Source organism: Oncorhynchus keta, chromosome 25 (genome assembly GCF_023373465.1).
Source record: "Oncorhynchus keta strain PuntledgeMale-10-30-2019 chromosome 25, Oket_V2, whole genome shotgun sequence".
In the NCBI taxonomy this organism is placed as follows: Eukaryota; Metazoa; Chordata; class Actinopteri; order Salmoniformes; family Salmonidae; genus Oncorhynchus; species Oncorhynchus keta.
In genome coordinates this window covers 46,943,352-46,959,856 of record NC_068445.1, presented here as the reverse complement: position 1 = coordinate 46,959,856, position 16,505 = coordinate 46,943,352, and the positions used below count along the sequence as shown (strand labels likewise).

General features: G+C 44.7%; 1 protein-coding gene across 5 annotated transcripts in view; it reads left to right on the top strand.

The window, feature by feature from the left end:
- LOC118376955 (zinc finger RNA-binding protein-like) overlaps positions 1-16,505 on the top strand; it is a 47,799-nt gene that overhangs the window by 2,189 nt on the left and 29,105 nt on the right. For 4 of the 5 annotated variants that reach the window (XR_008079663.1, XM_052479743.1, XM_052479742.1 and 1 more), the window contains exon 3: positions 15,926-16,217. Coding sequence is in view for 4 of the 5 variants with exons in the window: in XM_052479743.1 (XP_052335703.1) it covers positions 15,926-16,217 (292 nt within the window). In the remaining variant the exon portion in view is untranslated. The remainder of the gene's footprint in view (positions 1-15,925; positions 16,218-16,505) is intronic. The other variant, XM_052479741.1, reaches the window with a different exon arrangement.

The window sequence follows — 16,505 nt, the reverse complement described above, 5'->3', positions numbered from 1 at the left end:
TACATACACATGGTTAGCAGGTGTTATTGCGAGTGTAGCGAAATGCTTGTGCTTCTAGTTCCGACAGTGCATCAATATCTAACAATTCCACAACAAATACCTAATGGAGTAAGAATATATGGATGAGAAATGACAGAGCGGTATAGTCTAAGATGCAGTAGATGGTATAGAATACAGTATATACATAGGAGATGAGTAATGCAAGGTATGTAAACATCAAAGTGTCTAGTTTTTGGCCTTCCTGTGACATCTGGTGCTGTAGGTGTCCTGGAGGGCAGGTAGTTTGCCCCCGGTGATGCGTTGGGCAGACTGCACCACCTTCGGGAGAGCCGTGCAGTTGCCGTACCAGGCAGTGATACAGCCCAACAGGATGCTCTCAATTGTGCCTCTGTAAAAGTTTAGGTGACAAGCCAAATTACTTCAGCCTCCTGAGGTTGACGTAGCGCTCAGCACACTCTGTGTGGGTGGACCATTTCAGTTTGTCAGTGATGTGTATCCACATCCACAAGCTTCCCACAACACAGTTGAAGTTTACATACACCTTAGCCAAATACATTTAAACTCAGTTCACAATTCCTGACATTTGATCCTGGTAAAAAAAATATCTTTCTTAGGTCAGTTAGGATCACCACTTTATTTTAAGAATGTGAAATGTCAGAATAATAGTAGAGAATTATTTATTTCAGCTTTTAATTCTTTCATCACATTCCCAGTGGGTCAGAAGCTTACACTGAATTAGTATTTGGTAGCATTGCCTTTAAACTGTTTAACTTGGGTCAAATGTTTCAGGTAGCCTTCCATAAGCTCCTGACAGAGCTGGTGTAACTGAGTCAGGTTTGAAGGCCTCCTTGCTCGCACATTCTTTTTCAGTTCTGCTCACAAATGTTCTATAGGATTGAGGTCAGGGCTTTGTGATGGCCACTCCAATACCTTGACTTTGTTGTCCGTAAGCCATTTTGCCACAACTTTGGAAGTATGCTTGGGGTCATTGTCCATTTGGAAGACCCCTTTTTTCTCCAAACATAACGATGGTCATTATGGCCAAACAGTTCTATTTTTGTTTCATCAGACCAGAGGATGTTTTTCCAAAAGTATGATCTTTGTCCCCATGTGCAGTTGCAAACCGTAGTCTGGCTTTTTTATGGTGGTTTTGGAGCAGTGGCTTCTTCCTTGCTGAGCGGCCTTTCAGGTTAGGTTGATATAGGACTCGTTTTACTGTGGATATAGATACTTTTGTACCGGTTTCCTCCAGCATCTTCACAAGGTCCGTTGCTGCTGTTCTGGGATTGATTTGCACTTTTCACACCAAAGTACGTTCATCTCTAGGAGACGGAAAACGTCTCCTTCCTGAGCTGTATGATGGCTGTGTGGTCCCATGGTGTTTATTTGCGTACTATTGTTTGTACAGATGAAAGTGGTACCTTCAGGTGTTTGGAAATTGTTCCCAAGGATGAACCAAACTTGTGGAGGTCTACAATTTTTTTCTGAAGTCTTGGCTGAGTTCTTTTGATTTTACCATGATGTCAAGCAAAGAGGCACTGAGTTTGAAGGTAGGCCTTGAAATACATCCACAGGTACACCCCCAATTGACTCAAATGATGTCAATTAGCCTATCAGAAGCTTCTAAAGCCGTGACATCATCTTCTGGAATTTTCCAAGCTGTTTAAAGGCACAGTCAACTTAGTGTATGTAAACTTCTGACCCACTGGAATTGTGATACAGTGAAATAATCTGTCTGTAAACAATTGTTGGAAAAATTACTTGTGTCAAGCACAAAGTAGATCTCCTAACCGACTTGCCGAAACCATAGTTTGTTTAACAAAACATTTGTGGAGTGGTTGAAAAACCGAGTTTTAATAACTCCAACCTAAGTGTGTATTACGAGTGCAAAAATGACATGTTAATTAGTGGGTGATTTCATAACCAAAGTGGGTGGACAAATTTGATAGTGGTAGATGCCTAGTCTCCCTTATGGTTCAGTTGGGGACGGACAGATGCTGGCAGGTATTAATTTAGAATGGAAAATGGATGTGTGTATGCAACTATGTTAGAGCCGATTTGGACATATTTGTATAAAAGACCGAACATATGGAGCTCCATGTATATTTGTGTAAATATATTAAATATTCATGTAAATGATGAAATATTAGGTACGTACCTTTATGATTTATATTTACCCGATTGAGATACACTAACAACAAATTAATATAACTCGGCCATTTGGCCACCCCTCTTGCCTGTTCATTGTATTGTGTGTTAGGATAAAGGCAGGAAGTTGGGCCTTCGGGAGAGGGAGTCCTTGCTAGATGCGGGAGCGGTATAGTTTTTTGACCATACAGACATGTCATAATATGTATTTTCCATATCAAGTATTTTGTGCTTTAAGTTGATTGGAGACTCATTTATTTGTTAGATATAAGAAGAATAAACATTTTTGTTGCACCATATCCCTGGATGTCATGGAATGTTTGGCGGTTTGGAAACCTTGAGTGTGGACTGTATGCGTACCAAACAACCCCGCTTCAGGCTTGGGCAGTGGCTATGGTAAAGAGGAAAGGAAGCCACTACAAACATGTTAGTGCCTACCTGGTTAAATAAAGGTGAAATAAATAAATAAAAAACATGTCAGTGCATTGATTTGATTCTAATCAAACCAGAGTTGTTTCAAACTAAAACGTGTAGTCTCGGCGCCTGAGAATATCTGAACAAAAATATACATGTGGTGGGTCCCATGTTTGAGGAGCTGATATGAAAAAAATACCAGAGTTGTTCCATGCACACGGTGTGTTTCTCTTAAATTGTGCGCACATTTGTTTTACATTTCTTTTTTTTTTTTAGTGAGCGTTTCTCCTTCGCCAAGATAATCCGTCCACCTGACAGATGTGGCATATCAAGAAGCTGATTAAACGGCACGATCATTACACAGGTGCACCTTGTGCTGGGGACAATTTTAAAGGACCGTTTTAAAGTGCTGTTTTGTCACACAACTTAAATGTAAATGTTTCAAGTTGAGGGATTTTTGACATTTGGCTCACTGCAGCAATGTACGGCAGCAGTTTCTCTACCATAAGCTTCCGCCAACATCGTTTTATTTAGATAATTTGGCAGTATGTCCAACTGGCCACACCCGCAGACCATGGCAGCCCAGGACTTCAACATCTGACTTCTACACTTGCTGGATTGTCTGAGACCAGGCACCCGTACAGCTAATGAGACGGGGTTTGCACAACTGAAGAATTTCTGCACAAACTGTCTCAGGGAAGCTCATCTGCGTGCTCGTCATCCTTCTCAGGGTCTTGCCAATGAAGAGGAGGTGGGAAAACATTCCACAATCAACAGCCTGATCCGCTCTGTGAAGGAGATGCGTCTCGCTGCATGATGCAAATGGTGGTCACACCAGATACTGACTGGTTTTCTGATCCACGCCCCCTACCTTGTTATTAGGGTATCTGTGACCAACCGAAGCATATCTATATTCAGTCATGTGAAATCCATATATTGGGACTGAATTGGTTTAATTTCCTTATTTGAATTAACTCAGTAAAAATCTTTGAAATTGTTTCGTTTAATTTTATTTTATTTTACCTTTATTTAACCAGGCAAGTCAGTTAAGAACATATTCTTATTTTCAATGACGGCCTGGGAACAGTGGGTTAACTGCCTGTTCAGGGGCAGAACGACAGATTTTTACCTTGTCAGCTCGGGGGTTTGAACTCGCAACCTTCCGGTTACTAGTCCAACGCTCTACGCTGCCTAAGTTTAGATTTTGTGTAGATTTTGAAAGATGCACACCCATAGTTTACTATATATATATATATATATATATATATATATATATATATATATATATATATATATATATATATATCTATATCCTGATATAAAGTGTTCTAGACTGACCAGTATGGCCATTTACATTTACATTTAAGTCATTTAGCAGACGCTCTTATCCAGAGCGACTTACAAATTAGTGCATACACCTTATGACAACCAGTGGAACAGCCACTTGCATCTAAATCTTGTTGGGGGGGAGAAGGATTACCTACCCTTACTTACCCTATCCTAGGTATTCCTTGAAGAGGTGGGGTTTCAGGTGTCTCCGGAAGGTGGTGATTGACTCCGCTGTCCTGGCGTCGTGAGGGAGTTTGTTCCACCATTGGGGGCCAGAGCAGCGAACAGTTTTGACTGGGCTGAGCGGGAACTGTACTTCCTCAGTGGTAGGGAGGCGAGCAGGCCAGAGGTGGATGAACGCAGTGCCCTTGTTTGGGTGTAGGGCCTGATCAGAGCCTGGAGGTACTGAGGTGCCGTTCCCCTCACAGCTCCGTGGCGAGCACCATGGTCTTGTAGCGGATGCGAGCTTCAACTGGAAGCCAGTGGAGAGAGCGGAGGAGCGGGGTGACGTGAGAGAACTTGGGAAGGTTGAACACCAGACGGGCTGCGGCGTTCTGGATGAGTTGTAGGGTTTAATGGCACAGGCAGGGAGCCCAGCCAACAGCGAGTTGCAGTAATCAAGACGGGAGATGACAAGTGCCTGGATTAGGACCTGCGCCGCTTCCTGTGTGAGGCAGGGTCGTACTCTGCGGATGTTGTAGAGCATGAACCTACAGGAACGGGACACCGCCTTGATGTTAGTTGAGAACGTCAGGGTGTTGTCCAGGATCACGCCAAGGTTCTTAGCGCTCTGGGAGGAGGACACAATGGAGTTGTCAACCGTGATGGCGAGATCATGGAACGGGCAGTCCTTCCCGGGAGGAAGAGGAGCTCCGTCTTGCTGAGGTTCAGCTTGAGGTGGTGATCCGTCATCCACACTGATATGTCTGCCAGACATGCAGAGATGCGATTCGCCACCTGGTCATCAGAAGGGGAAAGGAGAAGATTAATTGTGTGTCGTCTGCATAGCAATGATAGGAGAGACCATGTGAGGTTATGACAGAGCCAAGTGACTTGGTGTATAGCGAGAATAAGAGAGGGCCTAGAACAGAGCCCTGGGGGACACCAGTGGTGAGAGCGCGTGGTGAGGAGACAGATTCTCGCCACGCCACCTGGTAGGAGCGACCTGTCAGGTAGGACGCAATCAAGCGTGGGCCGCGCCGGAGATGCCCAACTCGGAGAGGGTGGAGAGGAGGATCTGATGGTTCACAGTATCGAAGGCAGCCGATAGGTCTAGAAGGATGAGAGCAGAGGAGAGAGAGTTAGCTTTAGCAGTGCGGAGCGCCTCCGTGATACAGAGAAGAGCAGTCTCAGTTGAATGACTAGTCTTGAAACCTGACTGATTTGGATCAAGAAGGTCATTCTGAGAGAGATAGCGGTAGAGCTGGCCAAGGACGGCACGCTCAAGAGTTTTGGAGAGAAAGAGAGAAGGGATACTGGTCTGTAGTTGTTGACATCGGAGGGATCGAGTGTAGGTTTTTTCAGAAGGGGTGCAACTCTCGCTCTCTTGAAGACGGGAGGGACGTAGCCAGCGGTCAGGGATGAGTTGATGAGCGAGGTGAGGTAAGGGAGAAGGTCTCCGGAAATGGTCTGGAGAAGAGAGGAGGGGATAGGGTCAAGCGGGCAGGTTGTTGGGCGGCCGGCCGTCACAAGACGCGAGATTTCATCTGGAGAGAGAGGGAGAAAGAGGTCAGAGCATAGGGTAGGGCAGTGTGAGCAGAACCAGCGGTGTCGTTTGACTTAGCAAACGAGGATCGGATGTCATCGACCTTCTTTTCAAAATGGTTGACGAAGTCATCTGCAGAGAGGGAGGAGGGAGGGGGGAGGATTCAGGAGGGAGGAGAAGGTGGCAAAGAGCTTCCTAGGGTTAGAGGCAGATGCTTGGAACTTAGAATGGTAGAAAGTGGCTTTAGCAGCAGAGACAGAGGAGGAAAATGTAGAGAGGAGGGAGTGAAAGGATGCCAGGTCCGCAGGGAGGGCGAGTTTTCCTCCATTTCCGCTCGGCTGCCCGGAGCCCTGTTCTGTGAGCTCGCAATGAGTCGTCGAGCCACGGAGCGGGAGGGAGGACCGAGCCGGCCTGGAGGATAGGGGACATAGGGAGTCAAAGGATGCAGTAAGGGAGGAGAGGAGGGTTGAGGAGGCAGAATCAGGAGATAGGTTGGAGAAAGTTTGAGCAGAGGGAAGAAGATAGGATGGAAGAGGAGAGAGTAGCGGGGGAGAGAGAGCGAAGGTTGGGACGGCGCGATACCATCCAGTAGGGGCAGTGTGGGAAGTGTTGGATGAGAGCGAGAGGGAAAAGGATACAAGGTAGTGGTCGGAGACTTGGAGGAGTTGCAATGAGGTTAGTGGAAGAACAGCATCTAGTAAAGATGAGGTCAAGCGTATTGCCTGCCTTGTGAGTAGGGGGAAGGTGAGAGGGTGAGGTCAAAGAGGAGAGGAGTGGAAAGAAGGAGGCAGAGAGGAATGAGTCAAAGGTAGACGTGGGGAGGTTAAAGTCGCCCAGAACTGTGAGAGGTGAGCCGTCCTCAGGAAAGGAGCTTATCAAGGCATCAAGCTCATTGATGAACTCTCCGAGGAACCTGGAGGGCGATAAATGATAAGGATGTTAAGCTTGAAAGGGCTGGTAACTGTGACAGCATGGAATTCAAAGGAGGCAATAGACAGATGGGTAAGGGGAGAAAGAGAGAAAGACCACTTGGGAGAGATGAGGATCCCGGTGCCACCACCCCGCTGACCAGAAGCTCTCGGGGTGTGCGAGAACACGTGGGCGGACGAGGAGAGAGCAGTAGGAGTAGCAGTGTTATCTGTGGTGATCCATGTTTCCGTCAGTGCCAAGAAGTCAAGGGACTGGAGGGAGGCATAGGCTGAGATGAACTCTGCCTTGTTGGCCGCAGATTGGCAGTTCCAGAGGCTACCGGAGACCTGGAACTCCACGTGGGTCGTACGCGCTGGGACCACCAGGTTAGGGTGGTCGCGGCCACGCGGTGTGGAGCGTTTGTATGGTCTGTGCAGAGAGGAGAGAACAGGGATAGACAGACACATAGTTGACAGGCTACAGAAAAGGCTACGCTAATGCAAGGAAATTGGAATGACAAGCGGACTACACGTCTCGAATGTTCAGAAAGTTAGGCTTACGTAGCAAGAATCTTATTGACTAAAATGATTAAAATGATACAGTACTGCTAAAGTAGGCTAGCTGGCAGTAGCTGCGTTGTTGACACTACACTAATCAAGTCGTTCCGTTGAGTGTAATAATTTCTACAGTGCTGCTATTCGGGGGCTAGCTGGCTAGCTAGCAGTGTTGTTTACGTTACGTTGAGTTAAAAGAACGACAATAGCTGGCTAGCTAACCTAGGAAATCGCTCTAGACTACACAATTATCTTTGAAACAAAGACGGCTATGTAGCTAGCTATGTAGCTAGCTACGATCAAACAAATCAAACCGTTGTACTGTAATGAAATGAAAATGTGATACTACCTGTGAATGCGACCGGTTGAGTTCTATTCAGTAGACGTTGGCTAGCTGTTAGCTGTTGGCTAGCTAGCAGAGTCTCCTACGTTAAGGACGACAAATAGCTGGCTAGCGAACCTCAGTGAATTAAGATAATCACTCCAAGGCTACACACACTAAACTACACAATTATCTTGGAAACAAAGACAGCTATGTAGCTAGCTAACACTGAACTAATCAAGTCGTACAGTTGAGTGAATAGCACTACAGTGATGCTAATCTGTGTGCGTTAGCTAGCGTTGCTAGCTCCTGGGCGAATAGCAGTGAAGGCTACGTTAGGGCGACGAAATACGAAATACGATAATTATGCAATTATCTCTGATACAAGGACGGCTATGTAGCTAGCTAAGAAGAATGGCTAAGATTATGTAGCTAGCTAACAGTAAACTAATCAAGTCGTACAGTTGAGTGAATAGCACTACAGTGATGCTAATCTGTGTGCGTTAGCTAGCGTTAGCTAGCTCCTGGGCGAAATAGCAGTGAAGGCTACGTTAGGGCGACGAAATACGATAATTATGCAATTATCTCTGATACAAGGACGGCTATGTAGCTAGCTAAGAAGAATTGCTAAGATTAGACAAATCAACCGTTGTACTATAATGAAATGTAATGAAAAAGTTATACAACCTGCAGAGCGAAGTGCGAATGCGACCGCTCGCTCAACCGGCCATACAGTCTATTGGATTACATGTATTTTATAGCCACCCTGGAGTGCAGGTCATTGTTTTAAAAGTGCTATGAAATGTGAGTAATTCTCCAATGGACCAGAATTATATAGTTATGATTGTGTTCCTACACAATTTGACTGATTCTTACATGTGGCCCACTTAGACGTTAAATCATGGATAACATTTAGTATTTTACCCACTGAGAGAACAGACTTCCACCAAATTGACCATTTTCATGATTTATGTTTCTGGGGTTTGTATTCTCTTTTTGACATTTCATTCAATGAGAATAGCCTCTTTTTTTTGTTGTTGTTGTGGAGTTGCCATGTGATTTTAACTTATCAAATCAGACGGCAAATTATTCAGCTGACGGTCAACTTCTTTGCGTGCAGTTTACCTAGCGTGAGATGTTTACCTAGCGTGAGATGTTTACCTAGCGTGAGATGTTTACCTAGCGTGAGATGAGATGTTTACCTAGCGTGAGATGTTTACCTAGCGTGAGATGTTTACCTAGCGTGAGATGTTTACCTAGCGTGAGATGTTTACCTAGCGTGAGATGTTTACCTAGCGTGAGATGTTTACCTAGCGTGAGATGTTTACCTAGCGTGAGATGTTTACCTAGCGTGACAGCTGAAAAGATCTATTTGACACAATGTGTTTACAGTAACTAAGCAATTTCGCTATCTTGCTGTCACCCACTAAGCATCTTGCTGTCACCCACTAAGCTAGGTACTTGTCATATTTTCCTCTGAAAGTAAACTGTAAACATCTCAATGTTATATGGCCACCTTGAATTGGGTTTAGATCCACTTTATTGCCTTGAATTGGGTTTTCATCTTTTTAAGTAGGAGAACTTGCACAATTGGTGGCTGACTAAATACTTTTTTTGCCCCACTATATGTCGCTACTGCCATTCATTCCAATTTCCGATGCCTTTTGGATATCTCCCTGACCAAGATGGCTCCCATTCCGGAATGTTGAGTGTTTATGACATAGCTTCTCCAGTCATTTGAATAGGATCTCTGTGGTTGTCGCTTGGTTCCTTGATCTATAGGCTATGCATCAAAGTTGCATACTCTGCCTTGATAACCAAATATATATATATATAATCTCAGCAATTGTTCAAACAATAAACTTAACATTGTAGTCTTAGAAGAATCCACCAAATGGGTATTTCTGAAGTAATAGCTACTGATGCACCGTAAACACAGCTGGTGGACCGTGAGCCTTCTCTCTGTGATATCAGATTCAAATAGAACGTAATCCTATGGGAGTGACTACATTTGAAGCAGCATATCAAACTGGAATAATGTTGCAGGCTACGGGAATATTTGCCAGGGCTAGTTATTTTTATTAATCTTATTTCGCATGGGGAAGATCTGGGAAGCTTAAAGGCGACCGACCAGGCCCGGCGACCGACCAGGCCCGGCGACCGACCAGGCCCGGCGACCGACCAGGCCCGGCGACCGACCAGGCCCGGCGACCTTCAGGCAGGCACAAAAACAAGGCAATGTAATGAAAGTTCAGGTTGGATATACATGTAGGCCTAGCTAGTATTTAAATATGCAGTTCTTTCAAATTAGCTTAGTGGTAATGTTTTTACAGTTTCCCATCTGCCTACATCAAATGGGAAGACAGATCTCCCCCCCTGTAAGTACCTGTAAGCATTTGATTTTTACTGTTAGTGAAATATCATCTTTAAAAATATATATATATTTATTTTTTTAACAAATTGTCATAAATAAAATGTTATTGGGAGTCTAGAAATCCGCTGCTCAGACTCCACCCAAGCTCTCGCATGTATCTCTCTGCACGCAGAGCCTTTTGTCGGAAGCTTTTCCCCTGACCCAACCGACCTCTTAGTCTGCTGGTCATCAGAGCAAACGTCAAATGATTTTCCTGAATATTGCCTCTCTCTCTAATACGTCCAACACCTGTTTCCTCACTTTGATGTAGTGACGTCTCCTCTGCAAGTCACACGATGACAAGTTCCTGCCGACTCGGTGTTGTCAAAGATTCCTGTAGAAATGGTTCCCCTCTTAATAAACACGACGTCCTGCCATCACTACAGTGTTCTATTAGAATCTATGGGAGCATATAGGCTCGCTGTCATATATTAATATTTTTTTAAAGTGGGAAATTGAATGGTGGTTACGCATCTAGATATGGATTTCATACACATTTGACTTTTTGTTCTCGATTCCTATTTGATCCTGATGGTGTTCAGGAGCTGAGCTGCATCGGTCTCCTGTGTCTGCATCCTAATGCCTTTGAGTCCAGTCTGAAATCCACAGAGAAATGATTTAATACTTGACTCCGATTACATCTCAGATTTTTGAGTTGTGATATGGAGTAGAAAAACCACGGCTCTAAAATATAAATGACTGGAAGTATTGAGACGTGGTTATCACCAGGGTTTCCGTTAAGACTGGAATAGCCTGCGTTTGGATGATTTTAAATATTTACTTAACTGCCGTCGGCTAATTTTGTCTGGAGGGGGGGGTCCAACTGTAAGTGAATGCTGTTTAATTCATTGATGGAAATACCAGTCAATAGACATGCATTAGACCAGTCATGCTTATCGGTCAATAGGTTACTTTTGTATAATATAGTGGAATTAAATTGGTGTGTGGATTTTTGTTAGGCTTTGATAAACTACTATGAACTGAATCTCAGCGGCGCCCCAGCCTCTCTGACAGCGCCCCAGCCTCTCTGACAGCGCCCCAGCCTCTCTGACAGCGCCCCAGCCTCTCTGACAGCGCCCCAGCCTCTCTGACAGCGCCCCAGTCTCTCTGACAGCGCCCCAGTCTCTCTGACAGCGCCCCAGTCTCTCTGACAGCGCCCCAGCCTCTCTGACAGCGCCCCCGCCTCTCTGACAGCGCCCCCGCCTCTCTGACAGCGCCCCCGCCTCTCTGACAGCGGCTCCGCCCCTCTGACAGCGGCTCCGCTGATTTGAAAGTTATGCTTTTTATAAGCCCAATCATTGCGCAACAATTCTAAATGCAATTGTGTGTTAACAGTTTTGGATGGTTTAATGAACTATTTTTATTGCTCAATTGAAGCGTGGTTCCCATTGGCCATTAAAGTGCAATGGTAGGTAGGCTTCAGTGCATCACACCACTTTGCAATGAGCTGATGGCAGTAAACGGTGTATTCAGAACCCTTCGCATTGATGCTATGGACTGGCCTTCCCCAGACCTGAATCCAATTGAGCACATCTGGGACATCATGTCTTGCTCCATCCACCAACTGGACCACAGACTGTCCAGGAGTTGGCGGATGCTTTAGTCCAGGTCTGGGAGGAGATCCCTCAGGAGACCATCCGCCACCTCATCAGGAGCATGCCCATGTAACAGTATAACTTTAGACCGTCCCCTCGCCCATACCCGGGCGCGAACCAGGGACCCTCTGCACACATCAACAACAGTCACCCACGAAGCATCGTTACCCATCGCTCCACAAAAGCCGCGGCCCTTGCAGAGCAAAGGGGAACTACTACTTCAAGGTCTCGGAGCAAGTGACATCACCGACTAAAACGCTATGTAGCGCGCATCACCGCTGACTAGCTAGCCGTTTCACATCTGTTACACCCAGGCATTGTAGGGAGGTCATACAGGCACGTGGAGGCCACACACACTACTGAGCCTCATTTTGACTTGTTTTAAGGACATTACATCAAAGTTGGATCAGCCTGTAGTGTGATTTTCCACTTTTAATTTTGTGTGACTCCAAATCCAGACCTCCATGGGTTGATAAATTTGATTTCCATTGATAATTTGTGTGATTTTTGTTGTAAGCACATTCAACTATGTAAAGAGAAGTATTTAATAAGAATATTCCATTCATTCAGATCTAGGATGTGTTATTTTAGTGTTCCATTTATTTATTTTATATATATATATATATATATATATATTATATAGCCATTTTAGTGTTCCCTTGAATTTTTTTGAGCAGTGTATATTCTGGCAATCCGACCAATGGAACATGTGCGGTGATACTTAATGAATATGATGTCAGTTCGGTTGTCATCTGAGACATTCTCATCAATGATCAAATTACATAAACTCTACAGTGGAAAGTCTACACATCAGAGTTATCGGATTCACATGGAATTGGTGTTCAATTTAAATGTTTGAATATGAAATTATTCGTGATTGGATGAGAAGTGATTTTTAGCTTCTAAAATGTGAGATTTAGGTTTTCATAAGGTAGGGCTGTGCTCAATCAGTGGCCCGCCCCTGTGAAGGGACGTGGGCTATAAAACTTTTCAAACACACCCTCCTCTCCCTTCCTATATAAGCCCTTGACGACATAACTTCCTGTTCCGAGGATGTAGGATGACCGTCCTATGTCAGAATGGGTCAGATAATGACTACAGAACAAAGCTAACATCAGCGTGAGCTTTGGTTGCGAATGGTATGGACTTTGAACTCTTATTCACTACAGAAGTGATAGCTCCTAGCCGTTAGCAACAGCAGATGCAAACGAGGGTTTGGAAGGAACAGACAGAGTATCCCATCTATCACCCAACGATGTTACTACAACGTATCCAATTGACCACCAGAGACATTATACAAAGGACTCGGTTTGGCAACACTGTCTTCCATCTACCACCAACTTACTGAAGCGCAGCTCTGAGTAAATATTTATTGCATTTTCCTTTTCCAAATGGGCGGTAATTTAGAATGCATAAGATACTCTATTTACGATAGCACAGCTTCTCCCTGTGTCCCTCAGTCTTCCCGCTCTTTCACTCCAAACCAGACCTTTTTCCAGCTGTCATATCTGTTCCGCCCGCCAGGGACCTTTTCCTTTATGAAGTAATTTTGTAATCAAGTTATGATTTTAATTGTGACTATTTCGTAAATAAAATAATTAAACCTAATTTTTCTATTGCTGATTCAGCCAGGGTTCGTGCAGATAACCAAGAATTTACAACTTTCAGATGAGACTGAATTAAGATGACGATTGATGTAAAATATTACTAGGTCTTTAACCTCTTGGTCCTACCTGACACGCAGGCGTCCCATCTAGACATCTGGAAATGCAAATGCGCTACGCTAAATGCTAATAGTACTAGTTAAAACTCAAACGTTCATTAAAATACACATGCAGGGTATTGAATTAAAGCTACACTCGTTGTGAATCCAGGCAACAAGTCAGATTTTTTAAATGCTTTTCGGCGAAAGCATGAGAAGCTATTATCTGATAGCATGTAACACCCCAAAAGACCCGCAGGGGACGTAAACAAAATAATTAGCATAGTCGTCGCTACACAAACCGCACAAATAAAATATAAAACATTCATTACCTTTGACCATCTTATTTGTTGGCACTCCTAGATGTCCCATAATCACTATTGGGTCTTTTTTTCGATTAAATCGGTCCATATATAGCCTAGATATCGATCTATGAAGACTGTGATAAACGGGAAAAAATAGCGTCTTGTAACGTCATTTTTTTTAATTAAAAGTTGACGATAAACTTTCACAAAACACTTCGAAATACTTTTGTAATGCAACTTTAGGTATTATTAAACATTAATAAGCGATCAAATTGATCACGAGGCGAAGTTTATTCTTTAGCTGTCCGTCTGGAAAAAATGTCCAGGTATTTCTCAACCAAAATATCCGGTCGGAGACCGGAGGAAATGCGTTGCCTTGCGTCTGTTTGACCAAGAAACAAATGACAAGACTCTAGACAACGTTTGGAAGCTGTAGGTATTGCAACCTCAGCCCCATTAAATGTGGTTCACCTTTATCAATGGGTTCAAGTCGCGCATGGATATATATTTCCATTTTCAGTGATCAGATTTTCCTGCGCTTTTCGATGAAACGCACGTTCTGTTATAGTCACAGCCGTGATTTAACCAGTTTTATAAACGTCTGAGTGTTTTCTATCCACACATACTAATCATATGCATATACTATATTCCTGGCATGAGTAGCAGGGCGCTGAAATGTTGCGCGATTTTTTTTTTAACAGAATGTTTGATAAAGTAGGGGGGAGGATTAACAGGTTAAGAGTTTATTTCTGAAGATAACAGCTCTATAAATAGTATTTTGTCGTACCTGACTCTCTAATTACCTTTACATGATTGGCTCAATCAGGTTATATTAATTACGGATAAATTATTTTATAGAATAGCATGTCATATCACTTAATCCGGCATAGCCAAAGACACGACAGCAGTATGCATTAGTGCAGGTAGCGTTATCCTCGTATCCGCCAGACCCAGATCTTTCCGTGGCTGTCGGACTGCCAGATGGTGAAGCGTGATTCATCACTCCAGATAACGCGTTTCCACAGCTCCAGAATGGCGGCGAGCTTTACACCACTCCAGCCGGCGCTTGGATTTGGGCATGGTGATCTTAGGTTTGTGCGCGGCTGCTCGGCCATGGAAAACCATTTCATGAAGCTCCCGACGAACAGTTCTTGTGCTGACGTTGCTTCCAGAGGCAGTTTGCAACAGAGGACAGACTTTGCATCAGCATTCGGCTGTTCATCCTGTTCTTTTGAGCTTGTGTGGCCTACCACTTCACAGCTGAGCCGTTGTTGCTCCTAGACGTTTCCACTTCACAATAATGGCACAGTTGACTGGGGCAGCTCTAGCAGGACAGAAATTTGACGAACTGATTTGTTGGAAAGGTGGCATCCTATGATGGTGAGCTCTTAAGGCCAATGTTTGTCTATGGAGATTGCATGACTGTGAGCTTGTGTTTTTATACACCTGTTAGCAAACTTGTGTGGCTGAAATAGCCGAACCTACACATACTATTTGTGTGTATGAATTGCCACAATGATGATCTTCAAATGTATGCATTTCATTGTCTCTGCTGCTCTGGACACTTCAGAGTAAAGAAACCAATCAGTTGGTAGGGTTTCAGACCTGTCCGTCAATCACTGTGGGTGGGACTTTGAAGGAAGTTTGTCGATCCTATTTACATTTTGAGGCAGCAAAAAAAACTAAGGGGGTTCTGTCAATATGGATTTCCTGTTGAGAAACCATGTAGAATTGCAGGAAAAATGGTTTTAAAAATGCACACATTTTCAGGGAGGACCCCCCTACCCACCCCAACACCCACACAGATTATGCACCCCCACTTTTATACGACGTCAGTCGTAATAAACGGACGGGTTGGAGAATGAAGCAGGTGTTAAACATGGGCTTTGAATAGACCTCTGTGATGGATAGACTTCATTCAGTTCCACACCTGTTTACATATAAACCTAGTCCACACTCGCTGTTCACTCATCAAAGCGCAGTAAAATAGCCTTGGCGCCCAACTCGGTGGCTGTGTAGGCCTATGAAACATGCAAAAGGCCAATGAGTGTGCCACAAAAAACCATGTGGATTTTAAGTCATTACCACTTACATTTACGTGAGACGTGTAAATTCCCTCACCGGAGACTATGATGAAGCATAATGCTCTGTGAAAATACATTTGACTGCGGGCAACCACCGCGTACAACAAATAACACTGGTACCGAGGAGGCGGGACAGACTTGACAAACCAGCTCTTTTTCCCCCATGTCACCGCTGGCTTTGACTGACAGGTGCCTGTCCTATCAATAGATCACGAGAAGATGCGTATTGTTCATTCTAGCGGGAGAAGGGTTAAACAGACTTTTTCTGACACAGCGAATTGAAACAAAAAATGTAAAAGGAGGTTTTAATTTATGAAGTGGAAAAAGAAGCTCGCAGTGAGTCTCTGATTGGTCGTCTGCGCTTTATGGACCGCAGACATGACCTGCAATCAGAACTCTGGCCTATTGGCACGCAGCTGTTAATACTGCCCTCCTTTTTCTCCAGTCAGCAGCCGGGCGCGGTGGCCTACACCCACCCTACCACCGTGGCCAGCTACACAGTACACCAGGCACCGGTGGCGGCCCACACCGTGGCAGCAGCCTACGCTCCCACCGCTGCCTCGGTTGCTGTAGCCAGGCCCGCCCCAGTTGCCGTGGCAGCCGCAGCCACCGCCGCAGCCTACGGCGGGTACCAGCCGGCGCACGCCACCGCAGACTACGGCTACGCACAACGCCAGCCGGACGTCCCACCCCCGCCTCCCCCGGTCACCTCCCAGAACTACCAGGTGGGTTACCAGGTAACTAACTGCCCAACTCTGTTTTTAATTCAACACAATGTTTTGAGTGTTCATGAATTTTTAGGCTAAAGCGCTCTGAAATGTACCCTAGGTAAATGCACCCTGGGTAAATGCACCCTGACATGTACCCTGGGTAAATGTACCCTGGGTAAATGTACCCTGGGTAAATGCCCAAGGTGTTTAAACTGTCAGCTGTGATCAAAACTCCTTGCAATGTCTTCAATTAGGTCTACTATGCAGATGCTTCTGTGATATTCGATCGGGGATAATTTGTTAGAATAACTCTGT